Here is a 20,208-nt window from a genome sequence, read left to right as displayed (position 1 = left end):
CGCTACACCAAGCTGGCCGACTGGCACTACATCGAGCGGTGCGTGACAGCAGCCAGCCCCATGCCCCTTTTCGGTGGGTCCCCTGCCACCAGAGGCCACGCACCGGGGCCCACTCCTCACCTGGGCCCCCTCGTGCCCCGATGGGGAATGCTGCTGGGCTGAGGAGAACTCCCGAAGCCCCGGCATCCCCGCCTGCACACAGCTCCCTGAGGCCCCAGTCTCTGTCCTTCAGGAAACGGGGACATCTTGTCGTACGAGGACGCCAACCGCGCCATGCAGACTGGCGTCGCTGGGATCATGATCGCCCGGTAAGTGTGCCCGGGGCGGGGATACAAAGAACCAGCCAGGGCTACCCCTGAGCGCCCAGCCTGCAGCTCGGGGAAGGTGAGGGCGCGTCTGAGTTTGTGCCCAACGCCGGTGCCCCCCAGCCCGCCAGCCCGCCCCCTGCTCTGTTATTCCCCGGGCAGGGAGATGTCAGAGGTGGCTGCTTATGGGGCCGGGGTGAAGGGTACTGGAACTTTCTGTAGCTGTGGGCTCAGGGTTGTGGCTTGGAACTCTTGGGCTTTGCAGGTTGTGTGAGCATGGCCGGGAGGTTGGGGACCATGGGTTTGGGGGCTGGGGTTCCGCCACCGGCCTGCTGACCACCGCCCGCCTGCAGCGGCGCCCTGCTCAAGCCGTGGCTGTTCACGGAGATCAAGGAGCAGCGGCATTGGGACATCTCGTCGTCTGAGCGCCTGGACATCCTGCGGGACTTCGCACACTACGGCCTGGAGCGCTGGGGCTCGGACACGCAGGGCGTGGAGAAGACACGCCGCTTCCTCCTTGAGTGGCTCTCCTTCCTGTGCAGGTGGGATTGGGGTGGCGGGGCGGGGTGTCTTGGGGAGGCCCGGCCCAACCCCGTCCCCGCCGCCCCCACCCCGTCTGTAGGTACGTGCCCGTTGGCCTGCTGGAGCGGCTCCCGCAGAGGATCAACGAGCGGCCGCCCTACTACCTGGGCCGCGACTACCTGGAGACGCTCATGGCCAGCCAGAAGGCGGCCGACTGGATCCGCATCAGGTGCCCGGGAACCGCCGAGGCCCTGGGAGATAGTGCACCAGGGAGCCAGTGGGTGTGGGGCCAGCTGGGCCGGGGGCCACCCCGCCCCAGGCCTGACCCTGCTCCCGCCCTCCTCACAGCGAGATGCTGCTGGGACCGGTGCCGCCCAATGTCGTCTTCCTGCCCAAGCACAAGGCCAACGCCTACAAGTAGCTGCAGGGGCGGGCGGGGGTGTCTGAGCGCCCAGCGGGCTCCCCAAGGAATGAGAAGGCAATAAATTTTATTCTTTTAAAACCCAGGCCCTTTTGTGACCCTGAGGCTGTCTCATGCTGCCCCACCCCCCCACCCCACCCCAGCTTTCCCCCACCATCCCCATCCCCGCAGCTCCCTCCTTCCTCACTCATTCACCAGCCCCATACTGGCCACTGCTGGTGCCCAAAGGCCTTGACCACAAACAAGCCACCATAGCTCATGAGATGGGGCCTTGGCCTGTGTGGGTGTGGATCAGGGCGGGCTGCCTGAAGGAAGGGGCCTTGGAGCTGTCAGGCAGGCATTGCTGGCAGAGGTGGGAGGCGGAAGGCAGCAGACCGGGCCCAGTGTCCACCATGCTCTCTGTGACGCCCATCTCTGGCTGCCTTGGTTTCCCATCTGCCCCTGCCTGCCCCGCCCCTCCCCCACCCCTTACTCGGAACCCTGACCAGTGGGCGGGCCACAGCCTGTGCCTGGAGTAACCGTAGAAACAGAACTACACAGGACAGTGAGCCTCCTCTCTGAGTGGGCTGCCTGTGCTCCCAACTGCTGCCCTCCTGGCCTGCCTGGCCAGGCCCCCGCCTCCCCATGCAGCACCCCAAACCCTTCTACGCACCCGCCGCTCCCCAAGAAGGCTTCAGTCCCTGGAGCCTGGACGCCACCAAAGGGCCCGGCAGCCAGCCTGCTTCCGCCTGCACAGAGCCTCTTCCCACTGCGGGTACGAGGGTGGGGGGCACCCATCGGGGCAGGGACCAGGGCTCTGCCCGCCAGCCTCAGGACCCCACCCAGCTGCCTGTTTTTGTCCACAGGTTCCTCCAACGTCTATCACCCCCCAAACCTGGAGAAAGAGGTGTTTCCAGCTCCTCCAGCAGGTACCGGCCTCCCACCAACCTTTGATGACCGGGGAGTGGGCAGGGGCATCTTGCTCCCACCCTTGACCCTAGATGGCTCCCTCCTCCGAAGGCAAGGCCCGAATCCCTGTCCCCCAAAGAGACCCCTGGACCAAGGTCTGTGTCCCTCATCCCCTAGATGGGGCCCTGAAGGCAAAGCCTATGTTTCTTGTTCCCCAAACAGGTCTCCCAAAGGCAGGCCGGTGTCCCCAGCCCCCCAGATGGGCCCCCAAAGCAAGGCCTGGGGCCCCTGACCTCTAGAGAGGGCCCCAAAGGCAAAGCCTATGTCCCTGTTCCCCAAATGGACCCCAAAATTGGTCCGTGTTCTCCATGCCCCAGACGTGCCCCACAGTTTGGACCCCGTCCACCCCAGGCGGGTCCCAGAACTGCCCCTCTCAGGGCCTCCCTCCCTGGCCACAGGTTTGCAGATGGCGCCCTGCGGCTGCTTCTTTGACCCCCGCGTCTACCGAATCGAGTGGGCCGCCACCGACTTTGGCCAGTCGTCCCTGTACAAGCTGGCGGCTGGGGGCCCCGCCTCGCCAGGCACCTACTTCCCGGAGGCACAGCACTGCTTCAGGGCCCCGGTGCCGCCCCCGCTGCCCCCACTGTTCCGCCACTACCAGCCGCCCCCCGCGGGGCCCTGGTACCGCATGCCCTGCTTCCAGTCCAAGGGACCCGGGGCCGAGGCCCTGGGCTTCGTAGGGGACAGAGGGTCCCCGGCCTTCGCGGAGCTGCCCCCCACCTTGATCAAGCAAGGCCTGGCGCCCCCGCTGCCCCCCAAGGAGAGCAAGTTGCCCCTGCTGCTCACCACGCTGCCCGCCGAGGCCACGCTGCCCCCTGGCGCCTATGGACCTCTCAAGGGCCGCCTGAGCTGGCTGGATGGGCCCGGCGAGCCCTTGACCTTCGCCTTCAAGGAGCCGCCCCCCGGCGCCGGGCCCGGCCCGCTGTACCCGCCGGGCCCCACCAAGCCCAAGGCGGTCCCGCTGGGGGCAGGCGAGGCCAGGACCCCTGAGGTGGCCAGGGCCTTCACGACGCCCAAGAAGGTGATGCTCGAGGACACGAGGAAGCTCTTTGACTGCCTGCCGGGTGGCGCTGAGCCCGCTGGGGCCCCGTGCAAGCCCCCTGGGCCCGCCCTGCCCGACAGCGGGGGCAGCAAGGACGACTCGTCCAGCGACATCCGCTCGCTGCACCTGCCCGACGAGCTGCAGTCCTCGGACTACAGCGTGCCCGAGGTCCTAGATACCGTGTCCGACATGGACTACTTTTACAACTTCATGGTGCTGGACTAGGAGCCGCCGCCCCGCCCGGGGGGGCCCCCCACCGCCAAGCCCTCGGGCAAGAGGAAGGCCGGCAACCCGACTGCCAGGAAGGGGAGGCAGGGCAGCAAGGGCAAGCAGACTGCGGTCCCCACCAGCGCCAGACCCTTGGGGCCCAGGCAGGACCTGGGAGCCGCCCCCATTAAAGCGAATTTGAGCTGTTTGCGCAGTGTCCGGTCAGTGGCATTCAGGGGCCGTGGGCTGTCTCCTCGCCCTCCCTGTCGTCCAGCGGGCCCAGGGCCATGTGGCGAGGCCCCTCGGGACCCCGGCGCCTTCCGGGTGCCGGGCTTCCAGAGTAGAGTCGGGGAGCCCTAGACTTGGGGTTCGGGACAATCCCTCGTCTCCTAGCCCCAGAAAATCCAAGTCACCCGGCAGGGATGGGGGTGCTGCTGGGAGGTGGGGAGACACTGCCCGGACTCGTGCACTGCAAGGATTTCACCTCCATGTTTGATGGGGAAAGTCAGGTCTGCCCAGAGATGGGCAGGAACTTGCCTGGAGACACAGCAGCAAGCGGGGTGGGGCCTGGGGAGAGGCCTGCGGGCTGGGCTCGGCCTCGGCCCAGGTGGAGGGGCCGGTGTCCCCGATGGTGAATGGGAACGCCCCCGCTCGTGTTCACGCGGAGAGCTGGGGGGCCTGGGGTGCAGAGGCAAGTGCTGGGTGGAGGTCTGAGAGTGGGGGCAGGGCAGGCATGTGGGAGACGGTGTCCACCTGGCACACAGGTGACCCAGACGGGCATGCAGAGTGCACCTGCAGCCCAGCTGGGGGCCAGAGGCCAGGGTGGGTGTGCCTGTCCCAGGATGGGCATCCAGCCAGGCCCCTGCATCTCTTCCTCAGGGCCCAGCCACACCTGGGTTCTGCTTCCCAGGGGGCAGGCACGGGGTGGGCTTGCAGTGGTTTTGGAGCTTCAGTGCTCACACCTGTTCCCTCCTGCCTCCGCTCCTTCCCTCTCCAGTCCACGGCGCTCCCTCCCCCCTGTACCCTGGGCCAGGCTCTCGTCTGCCTTTTGCTTCTGGAGAGCCCGGGGCAGCCGCCGGCCACACCCTCCCCTGAAATACTCCAGGCGACTGTGAAGGGGGTGAGTTGGTTTCCCAGTGACACCTAAGGAGGTAAGGAGAGATGGAGCTCCCCTCCCCTGCCAGAGGAAGGGCCCTCCTGCCCCAGGCCCTGGGCTGGGTCTCGGGGACCTTCCCTGCTGGTGTCTGCTGGGGAACCCAGGGCGCTTGACTAGGATCCAGGAGGTGGCTGCGTGTGGGCAGGGGGTCTTGGCTGCTGGCACCATGCCTCGAGCCTACGGGTTCCAGGGCTCAGGGAGACAGAGGTGGCCAGCCAGTCTGGGCTGTACCGGGATCACCGCCTGTCTGTGTTGTGAACAGGATGCGGGCCTGGAGGAGCCAGGAGCTCCCTTCCCCCGCTTCCCTCTCAGCCTGCTGTGCCTGCAGCCGTGTTAGGGGTATTTTTGAGACAAATACGAAGTGCCCCCAAGAAGGGAAGGCCCTGGCAAATGAGGCAGATGTGACAGGATGGGCTTGATTTTCTTTAAGATTAATGCGGGCCAAGGGTTGTGAAATGAGGATCACCTGGCAGCCTAACCCGTCCCCTCCAGAGAGGCGTGGAAGGTGGACCAGGCAGCCCCCGGAGGTGGGGGTGTGGTGACTGCCCACTGCAGTGGGTGTGGGAGTGGAGGTTTTTAACGACTGGGTGGAGAGCGTACTGGGCAATTTTTTTTTTTCTTCTGGCCGAGCCACTTGCGGGATCGTACTTCCCGACCAGGGATTGAACCCAGGCCCCAGCAGTGAAAGCACAGAGTCCTACCACGGGACCTCCAGGGAATTCCCTGTGTCGCGCAGTTTAAATGACCGTTGGATGTGTTCTTTTAACCTCAGAGTGATCAGAAAAGTCATTGAGAAAGTTTTCACTAGAATGAGACAACTGTCCCGTGCCACCTGGGGTTTGAATGAAGTGTGGGAGAGGGAAGCTCTGAACGGATGGATAGACTGATCAGACATGCATATACACGTATGTGTACATTGTATGCACACCTATATGTGTATTCACATGTGCATACACAGGTGTGTACACGTACAGATGCATGCATCTGTACACATGCATACGTGCATGTACACGTGTGAGCATGCATGTTATCTACACACGTGCGTGATGAGCTTATGCATATATACATGCGCACACGTGTGTTCACATTATACAAGTGCTCGCGTGTGACATACACATCACCCACACATGCCTACACACGTACGTGAACGTGTATTATAGACATATGAATACACGTGTAGATGTATGTACACATCATCCACACATAGGCAATATGCATGTACATGTATACACACAGGCACATACATGCACAATATCTACACACGCGTGTATGTGTATGCCTTATGTACCTACGTGTTATATACATGTATGTATACATACCTCTGCACATACGTATACACATGCATGTGTGCACATCATCTGTATACATATGTATGCATAACACAGGTACGTGTGAAATATGTGCTATGCTTCCAAGTTTTGTTCATGGACATCACGAAACACACGTAAGCATGTTGGTCTGCGTATATGTCAGGGCTTATCAACAGAGGTGGACCCACGCCCCGTCCCCGTCTTCTGCAGCCCCCGCCCTTTTCCTTGGGTCTCACGTTTCTCTAACAGAACACGTCAAGTGTCCGATGCATCTCTGGGACTTGCCGGTTGATGATCTCACCACATGCCCGTGCCGGCTCGTTTCACCAAAAGCTCCTGTTCGCTGGGACTTGGGCCGCCCACCTTCTCACTGTTGACAACCCACGTAGGTGCCGTAGTTCAAAGGGACTGTGGTGCCAGAATGTTGAGGGAGGCAGGTGGGTGTAGAAACCCCACAAAACATGAGTGACACCCACTGCTGCCGGCTCTCTTACCAAACGCTTTATTTCAAGACAACTCTGCCCCCTCCCTGCCACCCCACCTCCAACCCCAGGGCGTGCTCAGCACCTGGCCCAGACACACGCACGAGACTTCCTGCATCTCCTGCGCAGACTGACCCAGAAGCCCTTGACCCTGAGGCCCTGCTCAGTGTGCAGCAGCTCGGGGATCATGTAGGCCAGCCATACAGACAGCAGGGTGGCCCCCGTGAGCAGGACGATGGTGATCTCAGGCGGGAAGATGGGCAGTGGGAAGGCCCCGTAGACGTAGACGCTGAAGGTGGTCTCCAGGTGACAGTAGCTGCGAGGGGCGGGCAGGGAGAGGCCGTGGGGCACCGCCTTTGGGGGCCTCACCCTTCACCCTAGCAAACTGGTTTTTTTTTATTTTTTGGCCACGCTGCTCAGCTTGCAGTATCTTAGTTCCCCGACCGAGGATCGAACCCAGGTCCTCGGCAGTGAAAGCGCAGAGCCTAACCACTGGACCGCCAGGGAATTCCCCCGGCAAACGTTTTAAAACTCACGGGGACAAGAGCTGGGCCTGGAGCATTGACGCCGGGCACTGAGTTCCATTTATATCCACTTAACTTCTATCCTCTATAAATCTGTGGTCGTCTCTGTATTGTGTTGGCCAAAAAGTTCGTTTGGGTTTTTCCGTAACATCTTACATATTTTCGCAGAGATCGTATTTTTCCCCAGGACCCCTGTGGTCCCCTGCTCTGGAGACAAGGGATTCCCCCCCGCCTCCATGCCCAGGCTCAGTGTGGGGGGCGGGCAGAAGAGACCAACAAAGCTCTCATCACAGTGGACGCGGAGTGGGGGGCTTGAGCGGGGCCACAAGCGTCCCTCAGGTGGCTGCGAGCAGGTGGGGATGGCAGGATGGAGGGAAGGACACCCAGGTAAGGGGGGGAAGTCGCTGGGGGCTCTGCTGGAGGCAAGGTGCAGGGAGGGCAGGGGATGAGCCTTGCAGGCAGACGCCTCTCTCCCCTGGGCATCCCCACCCTGGTGCCTTCTGCCAGTGGCATCCCAGAGCTGGTCCAGGGTCTGGGGCCTTTAGGGAAGGCAGGGTCTCCCCGTGCTTTTGGGGTGGACTTTGTGTCCGTGTGGAAGGGATAGGTGATGGGGGAGCAGGGAATAATGCCGCCCATGTTCCCCCTCCCAGTGGGAGATGTTAATGATCTGAACCAGCACAGTGGGTGGCGAGTATTAACAGCCAGCTCCTGGGGCAGGGTTGGGCTGGCCTGTAATGAGTGTCAGTTTCCTTTCCGTGGTGTCAGTACTCCGGCTGCCAGCGGGAAGCCAACCGGCTTGCAAAATCCCTGGATATCTAATGATCCGTGTTTGGGAGCCAGTCTACACCGGCCCCTGCACCCCACCCGTTAGACATGGCATGAGGGTGACTCTGGTCCCTGAGGGCGGGGACAGGGCTGCTGGTCATTGCTGTTCCCCCGCACCCAGCATGGCCTTTGAATGAGGATTTATTTAGGAAGTGAACAAATGTCATCCTAGAGGAGGGAGAAAAGTGGGTCCCCCTCATGTGTGCAACCTGCCCCCAGAGAGCCAGCTCTTCCCCCAGAGGCCCCTGGTACAGGGTGACTCACCTGTAGTATGGATCCACGATGGAAATGAAGAAGATGTAGATGCCGTTTCTTTGGTCGAAAACGACCTTGTTCTCTGTCGGGCCTCCCAAGATCTGATACGGGACTTTGGGCCATCTCAAGGGTGCATTGTTGTTAGGGTCGTGGCAGCTCACATAATTCTGGGGAGGAGGACAGAGACGTGCCTGCTGGCCCCGGGGGCCGGGAAGGACCGTGCCAGCCCACAGGCGCTACCGCCGCACACACGGCCCCACCGGTGCCACCACCCACCAGCACCCAGGGGTGTGAGTCCAGGACCAAGTGCCCGCTGGGCAGGCCAGCCGATTGGTGACTGTGGAGCCTTCTTCCCACCTTCCTTCTCCTGTGCCTGCCCCAGCTTTGGGGGCTGCAGGCATAACAGCTCTGCTCACCAGGGTCCCTTGCAGCTGTCAGTCTTGGTAGGAATCAGATGCTGCTGATGGCATGTGCTCTTGGTGTTATGGGCTGAGTTGAGTCCCTCCCACAAGTCATATGTCAGAGTCCTAACCCCCAGGACCTCAGGTGGTGACCTTATTTGGAGATGGGGTCTTTACAGGGAATCAAGTGAACATGAGGTCACTAGAGTGGGCCTGATCCAGTATGGCTGGTGTCCTTAGAATAAGGGGAAATTTAGACCCAGAGACGACACGCACAGGGACAAGACCATGGGAAGATGAAGCAAGCGATTGGGGCGATGCATCTACAAGCCAAGGAATGCAAAGATGGCCAGCAAATCACCAGAAACCAGGCCAGAGGCCTGGGACAGATTCTCCCTCATGGACTCAGAAGGAACCAGCCCTACCGACACCTCGATCTGGGACTTTTGGCCTCCAGAACTGGGAGAGGATAAATTTCTGGTGTTTAACCCATCTGGTTTGTGGTCCTTTTGTTACACAGCCCTAGCTGACTAACACACCTGGGGAACCTGACGGTGGAAGTGAGACAGAGCCACCAGGGCTTCTCGGGAAGCAGTCGTGGGTGCCCAGGTGGCAGCTGTGGCTTCTCCACCCTGCCTTCAGATCCCGGGGTGTCACATAAAGGGGGATATGCCCTTGAACTCAACTGTTTGCCCTTCACCGGTGCATCACGCTGGCTCCCTGAGCTAAACACATACTAAGGGTCTCGCCTACACCCTGATCTTCTGCACTATTTGCCTGTGGACCCAGAAGGGAGGATGGGGCTAGGCTTGTAAACAAGAGAAGAGATGGACATTCCCAAAGCAAAAGTGTAAAAATAGCAGTGAGTCCAACGTTATGAGAAATAAGGAACTCGGGACTTCCCTGGCGGTCCAGTGGTTAAGAATCCACGCTTCCACTGCAGGGGGCATGGGGCTGATTCCTGGTCGGGGAACTAAGATCCCGCATGCACCGTGGTGCAGCCAAAAATAAAGAAAGAGAATAGAAGGAACTCATTTTGCATGGCAAAGTAAGCAAAAACCGAAAGACAAAAGAGGCAAACTGGGGGAACTATTAGCAAATTACATCGCAAATAAAAGCTTAATCTCATGGGTCTATAAAGAGCTCTTAAAAATACAGAGAAGGGGCCTTCCCTGGTGGCGCAGTGGTTGAGAGTCCGCCTGCCAGTGCAGGGGACATGAAGATCCCACATGCCGCAGAGCAGCTGGGTCCATAGCGCAAAAAAAAAAAAAAAAAAAAAAAAAAAATCCTTTGGGAGTAAAAGAAGAAAAGCTGGACTGCATATAAACTATGTGAAATAAAATGGAGACAGCTGCTTTGCCTAAAGACCATTTATTTGCCACAGCTAGCTCCACCTCATGGTTTTTAGTGTTTTAGCAGTTCAGTGGCTGTTTAACAGCCAGCCCATCCAATGACTGTGCTGGACATGCAGGCACTGTGGCTCTGTCTTGATAGAAAAGCCCTCAGGGTTCTACAAAATCGGCCACCAGGGCTGATGGGAAAAAAAAGTAATGGGACAATCTCTTAAATGCATGCATGCCACTTTGAACGAGAGGGCTAACAAAAAGAATGCAAATACAAACACCGGCACAGTCAGAAAATAATAAATAAGCAAAGCTCCGTGTGTGGCTTGTTCTTTTTAAAGAAACGGTCAGGGTGGTGGTGTTTGGGTAATATTGCGAATGCACAAAACGCATACCCGAGTTGTAGGAGTTGCACGCGTTAAAATCGTTCATTATCGGTTATGTGAATTTCACCTTGAGCAGAACAGACCGTAAATATAATCAAGCCCCTTAAATGACGGGCATTTGGATGGTTCCAGAAGTTTGCACATCATCAGCAGTCTGCTCCATGAGCGCCTTCGTCCCTACACCTCCGATCGTCTCCGATTCCCTTGGGAGAGATTCCCAAAGAGTTTGTGCATCTTACATTTCCATCCCCTGCCGCCCCATCTAGAGACTGAATGTCTGCCACGCCCCCCCCATTCATATGTTGAAACCTACCCCAGAAGGTGATGTATTAGGAGGCGGGGCCTTTGGGAGCTGATTAGGTCCTGGGGGTGGAGCCCTCCTGAAGGAGATTGGCGCCCTTATAAAGGGACCCAGGAGTGCTCCCTCCTCCTTCTGCCATGTGAGGACACAGAAGGCACCACCCAGGAGCCAGACACCAAATCTGCTGGCGCCTTGATCTTGGACTCAGCCTCCAGAACCGTGAGAAACCAATGCTGTTGTTACAAGCCGCAGGGTCCATGGTGATCTTTACAGCAGCCTGAACAGACTGAGTCGGCCCCCAACACACAGTGGGCCTGACCAGTCGTCGCCTTCTGCGACCTGTTTTGGGAATAATCAGAACGCAGGCCCTACCTCTCGGTCCCAGGCGAAGGGCCCTTTGTCGCCGGCCGTCTTGGCGATGGTGGTCCAGTTCTGCGGCTGGGAACTGCAGAGGGCCATGTCGGCCGTCAGGGCGTGTGTACGTGAACAGCCCGTTCACCTCCAGCAGGACGTACTCGGCCTCGACCACCTCCTGGAACTTTCCTTCCCTCCACCTGGGACACACCATACACAGGCAAGGCTGCTGGGGGGCCGTCGTTGGGGGGGGAGGCTGGGGGCCCTGACGTGTTCTGAGACCATCTGGGGGTGGTGGGAGGTGGCAGAGCAGGGCAGGGCCACCCTCTCCCCCCACCAGGCTGACACTTCTGGGACAGACAACGCGGATATGCAGTGGCAGGTGGGGACAGGACGCTGACGGGGTCGGGGTTGCTTATTTGGACAGGACGCTGACGAGGTCGGGGTCAGGGACTGGGGGTTGCTTATTTTTTGACACCTGCAAACATTCCAGAGGTATACATTTAGGGCGGTGAATTAAGGTTGTTCTAAATCCTTATTTGGGGGGGAATTCCCTGGTGGTCCAGTGGTTAGGGGTCCGGGCTTCCACTGCCGCGTACCCGGCTTCCATCCCTGGACGGGGAACTAAGTTCCCCACAAGACGCGGGGGCCAGAAAAAAGAAAAACAAAACTTATTTTTGGATGCACGTTTGTCTCCTGCCAGGTTGGGGCTTACACCCCTCCTCTGATGGGACCCTTCCCTTGGTCCTCACCCCAGGCCGGCAGGCACCCCACCACGTGGCAGCTCTGAGTTCGGGGCGTGCCCAGCCCACAGTCTCACCTGGGTGTGCGACTGAGGCCACGAGGAGCTAACACGTGACGTTCTAATGAACCTAAGTGTTGCCACGTGTGAGTGGTTTCTGCCACCGTTCAGTCCGTCAACAGCTATTTAGTGCAGTGGTGTGCGGGGGCGGCGTGGGGATGGGGACGGAATGAAGGAAGACAGAATCCACCGAAGGGGGCAGAGCCAGTGGCATGGCCTGAAATGTGTCCCCCAAATTCCTATGTGAAGCCCTAACACCCAGTGCGACTGGATTTGGAGGTGGGGCCTTCAACGAGGCAATCAAAGTTGAGTGAGGTCATCAGGGTGGGCCCTGATGCCACGGGAAGTGGCAGCCTCTGCGGCCAAGGAGAGAGGCCTGGGGGAAGCAGCCTGCCCACACCTTGAACTTGGACTTCCGGCCTCTAGGACTGTGAGAAGGTCAGTGTCTGCTGTTTAAGCCCCCGAGTCTGTGGTGTTTTGTTAAGGCCGCCGAGCTAAGACGGGGAAGGGGAGGGGACGTGTGAGCTGAGAGCTACGGAGGGAAAAGGCAGGGAGAGGATGCGGCCAGAGCAAAGGGGTGGAGAGGGCTCTGGGGGCCTGTGATGATGGTGAGGGCGGCGGGGGGCTGGCGGGGAGGGGGACTGGGGGGTGGGTCCTCACAGCTCCACCACCGGCTTCCATGGGGTGTCGTAGTAGACGAGAATGGGGCAGCCCAGCTTCTCGTAGTGGTTAGGCACCTCCAGGTCCTCCGTGGCCTTCTGACCCCGGAAGTTGGGGTCGTAGGCTTCCGTGTGGGAGAGCAGGACACAGACACGGGCGAGCTCCCACCAGGCGCCCGGACGTCCCCCCACCCACAGCTCCGCTTCTTCCCTGCACATGGGGTCACGATCATGGAGGCGTGTCTGAGCGGGGGAGTCAGAGTCATGGTCGAAATGACCTTGGGACCCCTGCGGTGGTTGACATTCCGGGTCCACTTAGCTGGGCCCCAGCACCTCGACTGTGTTCAGATGAGATTCTGGGTGTTTCTGTGAGGCTCTTCTTTGGGGCAGAGGTTAATATTGAAATCAGTAAAGCAGTGCTCTCCCTAATGTGGGTGCAGCTGGAGGCCTGAGTAGAACAAACATGGGCCTCCCCCAGCAAGAAAGAAGTCGGCCTGCAGATGGCCTTGAACTAGAACTGCAACTCTTCCCTGAGCTGCCAGCCCCCAGCCTCCCCCATCAGACTGTGCACTCACCAGACCTCTACAGTCCGGGAACCAAGTCCTTAAAATAAATCTCTGTCTCTGTCACTCTGTCTCTGTCTCTCTGTGCCTCTGTGCCTCTGTGTCTCTGTGTCTCACACATACATCCTGTGGCTTCTCTGTCTCTGGAGACCCTGACTCACACACTCTCATGCCCCCAGGCGCTCTGGCTGCAGCCTCACTGGTTGGCAAGTCCAGCAGCACCGGTTTCCGTCTCGGCCGTGGGTCTGGATGGGGGACGGACTCTTGGCTTGTGTTGGAGGGGGGAGGGTCACGTCGTAGAAGACCCACGAGTGTCTTCCCATGCCAGGGGGTTGGTGGTGTGCACCAGTGTGGGAGGGGCTCTCTGTGCCGCCCTGCAGAGGGGGTCACCTTGGCCGGCCACCCCCTCCTGCCTTGGCTGGACAGTGTCTGGCCAACTCCGCTAGCTGGGATGAAGAGGGGACCTGGCTCCAGGAGCTGGTGGCAGGCTGGGGAGGGGTCTGAAGGCTGGCCCAGAAGGTGGCAGAGCCTGGGCAGACCTGGGCCAGGGGCCCTGCCACATCACACTGATTCCCCGAAGGCCCAGCCACCTTCCCTACCTGTCTGCTCGCTCCCTCGGATTCCTTGTGGGCTGGATATCAATTGGCACGGTATCAATTTTAAAATGATCCTTTTTTTCCTTTCTTCAAAAAAAAAAATTGTTTTCTTTTCCATTACGGTTTAAAAATGATTCTTGGGACTTCCCTGGAGGTCCAGTGGTTAAGACTCTGAGCTTCCACTGCAGGGGGTTTCAATCCCTGGTGGGGGAACTAAGATTCCTCATGCTGGCGCGGTGCGGCCAAATACATAAATAAAAATTTAAATAATGATTCTTGATTCGCCTTTGGCTCATGCATACCTAATGGTCATGTGTGTGTGTGGGGGTTCACCTCTCAATGACGTAGCTATAGTTGTCCTGAAGGGCCACGGGGTCGAGGACGCCATTGTAACAGGCTGAGATTTCACTGCGAGCAACAAAAGATAGTGAGAAGCTGCCCGAACCCATGCGGGACCAAAGAATTGTGAATTGTTCCCTTTGACATATGTTATCTCCCCATTGGTTGAATTTTGAGCCCTTTCTTACTTTCTGGTTCTCCAAGATGCTCCAGGCTCATCTTAAATCTTCCCTGCCTGGCCTAGAATCAGCCATTTCGCCAAGGAGCCCTAATTCCTTGTATTGGAGAATGACGTTACACATGGAGATGTGGGAGCTGGGTGTCCTGACTTTTGAGACAATCCTTTCCCTGTTTTTCTTTGTACTGTTACCATCTGTGCATGTATTCTTAAGCAACATGCAGTCCTCCCTTGGTATCTGCAGGGGATTGGTCCAGGATCTGCCGTAGATAACAAAATCCGAGGATGCTCAAGTCCCATAGTGGGGCCTCTGTATCCTCGGGGTCCACAGCCACAGATTCAACCAGCCACGAACTTAAACACGATCCACCCTTGGCTTGTTGAATCCGGGGATGCAGAACCTGCAGATACAAGGGCTGACTGTAGTTTATTTTTGCCTGATTTTGGATTTTTTTTTTCTGTGCCACCCAGCTTGTGGGATCTTAGTTCCCCAACCAGGGATGGAACCTGTGCCCCTTGCAGTGGCAGTGCAGAGTCCTAACCACTGGACTGCCAGGGAGTTCCCCTGATTTTGGATTTTTTTTTTTTTTAAGACTAGAATCATGCTGTGTATTCTCTTGATTCCATGCCCACGTTTGTACGATCCATCCAGGCAATTCTGCCCCGTTCGTTTTCGCTGCTGTGACATTCTGTTGTACCAAAACCCTGCACTTGGTTTACCCATCCTTCTGTCGATGGACATTTCAGTTGGCCTGCTTCCAGCTTGGAGCTATTCAGAGTAATGCTGCTGAGAACATTCTGGAACCTAGATCAGTGCAGATGTGCATGAGTGGAATTGCTGGTGGAAAGAAGTGCTTTCCAAAGCAGCCGAAAAATGTACACGCCCACCGGCAATGTCTGGGGGTTCCTGAGGCTGCCAGAGGGGTTCCCATCCTTATAGTACTACTTTGCAGGCTTTGTCAATTCTGCCATGCTCGTGCCGAGTATCGGTCTCTATCGTAGCGTTCATTTTCATTTTCCTATGAAATGGACCACTTTTTCAACACCTTTTTGTGTTTATCAGCCTTTTCCCCCCCTTTTTTGGGAGTGCCTGCTGAAGCCTTTTGCCCATTTTTTTCTATACTTTTTTTTTTCTGATTCGTAGGAATTCTTTATAAATTCTGGATACAAGTCCCTTGTTAGTTACACGTGTGGCAAATACCTTTCCCACTCTCTTTATGGCAGCAGCTTTTTTTTTTTTTTTTCTTTGCGTTACGCAGGCCTCTCACTGCTGTGGCCTCTCCCGTTGTGGAGCACAGGCTCCGGACTCACAGGCTCAGCGGCCATGGCTCACGCGCCCAGGCGCTCCACGGCATGTGGGATCTTCCCGGACCGGGGCATGAACCTGTGTCCCCTGCATCGGCAGGCGGACTCTCAACCACTGCGCCACCAGGGAAGCCCATGGCAGCAGCTTTGAAAAGATTGTTTTAAAGACTTTCCTGCACATATGTTCTAAATACTGCTAACATCATTTATTGACTCAATAAAGCGTTTCCCTTTTGGGGGGAAAATCTGGTAAAACCGTCACTTGACTTTATTATTGCCCCATGCAGTGGAGCGCTGAGGCTGGCTCTTACTAGCTCCGAGAGACAGCTGTTATATCCTCAGGAGTTTCATGAGCCAGTAGAGACTCACTTTGGTAGTGATCTGTAGGCTCCATGGGAGCATTTACACCACGGGAATTGGCAAATGCTACAAATCTGGGCCTCCCCCAGAACTGGCTGTCGCTCATTTGCTGGCACCCCACCGCCCGAAGGGGAAAACGTAGGGCAGTTTGGCCAGTCTTCAGGGGTTCTTCCTTTCTTTTTCTTGGTCTCTCATGGCTGCGTTCTCTGCAGTAACTATGGATCCTGGAGGCAAAGTTCCTCAGATTTTCAGCAGGCGATTAAACCCAAAATTCTGAGCAGTTTTATAAATTTATTTATTTCATTTATTTATTTTTGGCTGCATTGGATCTTCGTTGCTGTGCACGGGCTTTCTCTAGTTGCGGCGAGTGGGGGCTGCTCTTCCTTGTGGTGCGTGGGCTTCTCAGTGCGGTGGCTTCTCTTGTTGCGGGGCACAGGTTCGAGGCGCGTGGGCTCAGTAGTTGTGGCAGGCGGGCTCCGTAATTGTGGCTTGCAGGCTCTAGAGCGCAGGCTCAGTAGTTATGGCGCATGGGCTGAGTTGCTCCGCGGCATGTGGGATCTTCCCGGACCAGGGCTTGAACCTGTGTCCCCTGCATTGGCAGGCGGATTCCTAACCACTGCACCACCAGGGAAGCCCTCTCTGAGCAATTTTCATCAAAATGAGGAACTCAGGGACTAAAAGGGAGAAAGGGAATGAGCAAAGGATGAGGGAGCAGGGAGAACATGTAAATTTCACCAAGTCGGTGGGGGGGTGGTGGGAGAGGGCAGCCACCCACTGTAAACTCTAACTTAATCTGTTAGGATTAATTATTGAGCTGTTCGTTATGGAAATGTTAAACGTATGCAAAAGCAGACAGAGTAGTGTCACCCGACTTTAGCAGTTCTGAAGCAATGGTGACCATCTCATCCAGTCCCCACTCCCCACCTCGCCACCCCTCACTTCTCCCCTCCCCACCCCATATCGACATACTCACTTCTGAATGACGATCTTCTTCTCCAGGTCACAACCGACTGAAATGAGGGCTGTCTGCAGCGGCGGGGGAATGTGGGGGGGAGAGACAAGGCGGGGATGTGGACGCTGACTCCGGTCAGCGAGAGCACCATGAAAGCCCACGAGGGGGCGCACTTGACGCAGCCGGGACCAGAAACCCTGCGCCTGGGTCGCAATGCGGTGTCCAGGTGCCTGGGACTCACAGAGTCAAGTCCTAAGAGCCTGCCTGATCTGTGGGGCACCGCTAAGGTCCCGCCTTCTGATAACCCCCAGCTAGTACACCTGCTCCGAGGTTGGTGTGTCCTGAGGCACAACCCTGGGGGAAGACGATGGGGAAGGGGCAGTGACCTTGGCAACCAGGGCAGAATCACCTCCGTTTCCAGATCCTGAGTGTGAGCTTAGCCAGCCGCTAGGGGACAAACCAGCCAAGGCCTGCTGTCATCAGTCTTAACACTAAGGACAAAGAGTATGGCACAGCAAAAGTTTTGGTCGTACCAGTGGCTTAAGGTCCAAGCATGAAATTTCTTTGTTGGCTATGTCCAGAGTGATGGTTGATATTGTGGGTCTCTTTATGCTGCAAGGCAATGGGAGTGTGTGTTATTGCAGTAAAAAGCATCGACAACCCACTCATTCATTAATCTATCCATCCACCCATCCATCCACCCATCCATCCATCCATCCATCCATCCATCCATCCATCCATTTCTCCATTCATTCATTCATCTGTTCATCCAGTCTGTCCAGAATATTGACCAAGAACATCTGCTCACACATGGTGGCACCACCCTCCCTCTAGTTTCTTCCTCTTCTTGAGTCAGTTTTGTTAATTTATATATAATTACTTATTGAAAAGAGCATCTGAGCCCGTTTTATTATCACCTAGCTGCATACAATGTTTTCTCATTGTTCTTTTTTTAAAATTTTTTAATTTTTAAATTTATTTTTATTTTTGGCTGTGTTGGGTCTTCGTTTCTGTGCGAGGGCTTTCTCTAGTTGTGGCAAGCGGGGGCCACTCTTCGTCGCGGTGCGCGGGCCTCTCACTGTCGCGGCCTCTCTTGTTGCGGAGTACAGGCTCCTGACGCGCAGGCTCAGTAGTTGTGGCACACGGGCCTTGTTGCTCCACGGCATGTGGGATCCTCCCAGACCAGGGCTTGAACCCGTGTCCCCTGCATTGGCAGGCGTATTCTTAACCACTGCACCACCAGGGAAGCCCTGTATGTATATTCTTTTTCAGATTCTTTTCCATTATGGTTTATTACAGGATATTGAATCTAGTTCTTGTGCTATACAGCAGGGCCTTGTTGTTTACCTCTCCTATATATAATAGTTTGCACCTGCTAACCCCAAACTCCCAACGCATCCCTCCCCCACCTCCCCCTTCCCCTTTGCAACCACAAGTCTGTTCTCTATATCTGAGTCTGTTTCTATTTCATAAATAAGTCCATTCGTGTCACAGTTTAGATTCCACAAATAAGTGATATCATATGGTATTTGTCTCTCTGTAAGAGTTTAATGGTTCTCGCCTTACTGTCCTTGGAGTGGGGGGAGTCTGGATGTCGGCCCTGATTCCTTGGCTCCTGCTAAGGGGACACCCTGGGGCCACCCAGCACTACCATCCGGGTGATGACATACCTGGAGGTGAAGTTGGGGTCAGCCCTGCCCCAGTGCTGCTGCTGCCTCAGTGAAATGTTCTGCAGAAGCAAAAGAGAAAATGCAACTACAAGAGTGGAACAGCCCAGGGTGGTCCCGCAATCAGGGTTCAGGAGAGACGGAGGGCAGGATGGGGGTGTTGGGAGGAGGAACCCGGGAGCCATCCAGCCTGCCTCTGGTTCTAAGCCCGTGAAAGGCTTCTGGAAGCTCATGGGAATGACCCCCAAGCTCCCTGCCTTTGTCCCGGGGACCCACAGTGGGGCGTGACTTAGTTTCCCCTCCTACTTAGCTGTGATGTGACATGGTCTGATCCAAAGAGTCTGTTGTGGTCTGGGGTCAAGTCCCAACTCCCTGGTGTGACTGTGAGGCCTGGCTCTGCCCTATGGATCCCCCAGACCCATATTTGGCCAAGACCCTCCCGGTGGCCCCGGCTTGTCTCCTGATGCCTGGGTTTACCCAGCTAACTCAGGTCTCACGCCCTCCCCGGGTGGGTCAGGCTCCCCGCCACATCCTCCTTGACCCTTCTGTGTGACACCTGCTGCCCTCACTCTCTGGGGGACTGCGGCCTGCCTGGGGTGGGGGAGGGGCGGGGGCTGTGTCCCCTCAACATTCCACAGCACCTTATCTGGGTGTGTGTAAGGAAGGGAAGCAGGAAGGAGGTCCGACGAGGGACACCCTGAGGCGGCTGGACCTGGCTGGCCCAGTCGGTCAAGGCCGAGCCCCTCTCCCGTTGATCCGGGTTTGGGGGGGGAGGGGGAGGGGAGGGGGGAGGGGCGAGCTCACCAGTCTGTGCTTGGTGTTCCCCTCGTAGGTGTAGCCGTCCTCGTAGATGACAGCCTGCAGCCCCAGGGAATGGGGGTTGCTCACCATCACCTGGGGGCGGGATGGGAGATGCACGCTCTGTAAGGCGCCAGCAGGCGCGGCGGGGAGCAGCTGGGGGCGCACCCACAGGTGACCCCGGTCCCCCTTCAAACTGAAGACCCAGCTTGCTCTGCAAACGCAGCTGCCGGCTCCGTCCCCAAATGCACTCGCCCCCCCACGGCCCCCCGTGTCATCCACACCCCCTAACTGTGGCTCTGAGTCCCGTTGTGCAGACAGCCTGGGGTTGCAGCCTGCAAGACGCAGAACTGTCCCTGGTGCGCGGAGGGGCCCGTCCTGCAGGGGTGGGGGAAGGGGGGGTGATGAGAGGGCACAAGGCAAGAGCCAGAGCCAGCCTGGCGCCCCCTCGCGGGCCCTGGTCCCAGCTGGCTAGACATCCCCTTGAATCCTTACACTGGCCCACCCCGCCCACCCCCGTTTTCAGCTTCATTGTTTGCACCCAAGAGTCCAGGCTTGGACACGTGGGTTTCCAGGAGGGAAGCCGGCGCTGGCTGAGCTGAGAGGGAGGAAAAGGCATTTTTGGAAAGGTTCTGGGGCAGCTCCGAAGAAGGGTGGAGAGCCGGCACAGAGGTGGTGGGAGAGGAGGCTGGGCTGGCAGATGGACAGCCACGGCCAGGCATGTGGACACTGATGAGGAGGAAGAGGAGTTTCTAGGGGGCTTCCTGAGTGAGTGTGTCTTCCGGGAGGATGCCAGGGAATTTCCAGAGCCTGGGAATTGTGGGCACAGGATGTGAGGCCAGGGATGCTAGGGATGCCAGGTATCAGAAACACTTGTCAAATAGATAAAGCATGCTTACTAGTGGGATTGGTGATGTGTTGGGCCGGGGTATCATGAGGGCCGTCAACTCCAACTCACTCGGGGCGCAGCGGGTGTTGGGACCCCCGAGGCGCATCCCTTTCTAACCATTCCTCCCTTCCTGCTCCTCCCTCCTGGTCTTTGGCTCTCCCTCCATCTCTGTCTCCACCTGTCTGTCTGTGTGTCTGTCTGTCTCTCTCAGTCTGTCTCTCCCGGGCTCTCTGGGTCTTTCTCTCTCTCTGTCTCTGTCTGATTCTCCGCCCCCTGCCCCTCCCTCCCTCCCTACCTGGCTGCCTCTCCTCCAGCTCC

General features: G+C 57.4%; 1 protein-coding gene and 1 pseudogene across 2 annotated transcripts; one reads left to right on the top strand and one right to left on the bottom strand.

Moving 5' to 3' along the window:
- Positions 1 to 1,640: 1,640 nt before the first annotated feature.
- On the top strand, positions 1,641 to 3,805 carry LOC307051115 (proline-rich protein 22-like; annotated as a pseudogene). The gene is made up of 3 exons: positions 1,641 to 2,002; positions 2,094 to 2,156; positions 2,595 to 3,805. The product of its transcript is annotated as a proline-rich protein 22-like (transcript).
- Positions 3,806 to 3,950: 145 nt separating this feature from the next.
- On the bottom strand, positions 3,951 to 19,996 carry LOC307051114 (cation channel sperm-associated auxiliary subunit delta-like; the record flags this gene model as incomplete). Its single annotated transcript, XM_079701464.1, is given in 13 exon segments — positions 3,951 to 4,123; positions 4,469 to 4,554; positions 6,479 to 6,709; positions 8,007 to 8,164; positions 10,801 to 10,903; positions 10,905 to 10,982; positions 12,245 to 12,373; positions 13,736 to 13,810; positions 16,558 to 16,610; positions 17,070 to 17,148; positions 18,207 to 18,265; positions 19,008 to 19,097; positions 19,901 to 19,996. Coding segments are annotated over 13 exon segments (1,410 nt in total).
- Positions 19,997 to 20,208: the final 212 nt, after the last annotated feature.

The sequence above is a fragment of the Hyperoodon ampullatus genome (genome assembly GCF_949752795.1).
Source record: "Hyperoodon ampullatus genome assembly, chromosome: 4".
In the NCBI taxonomy this organism is placed as follows: Eukaryota; Metazoa; Chordata; class Mammalia; order Artiodactyla; family Ziphiidae; genus Hyperoodon; species Hyperoodon ampullatus.
The sequence above is the reverse complement of the archived record's forward strand: the minus strand, read 5'-3'. Positions and strand labels throughout refer to the sequence as shown.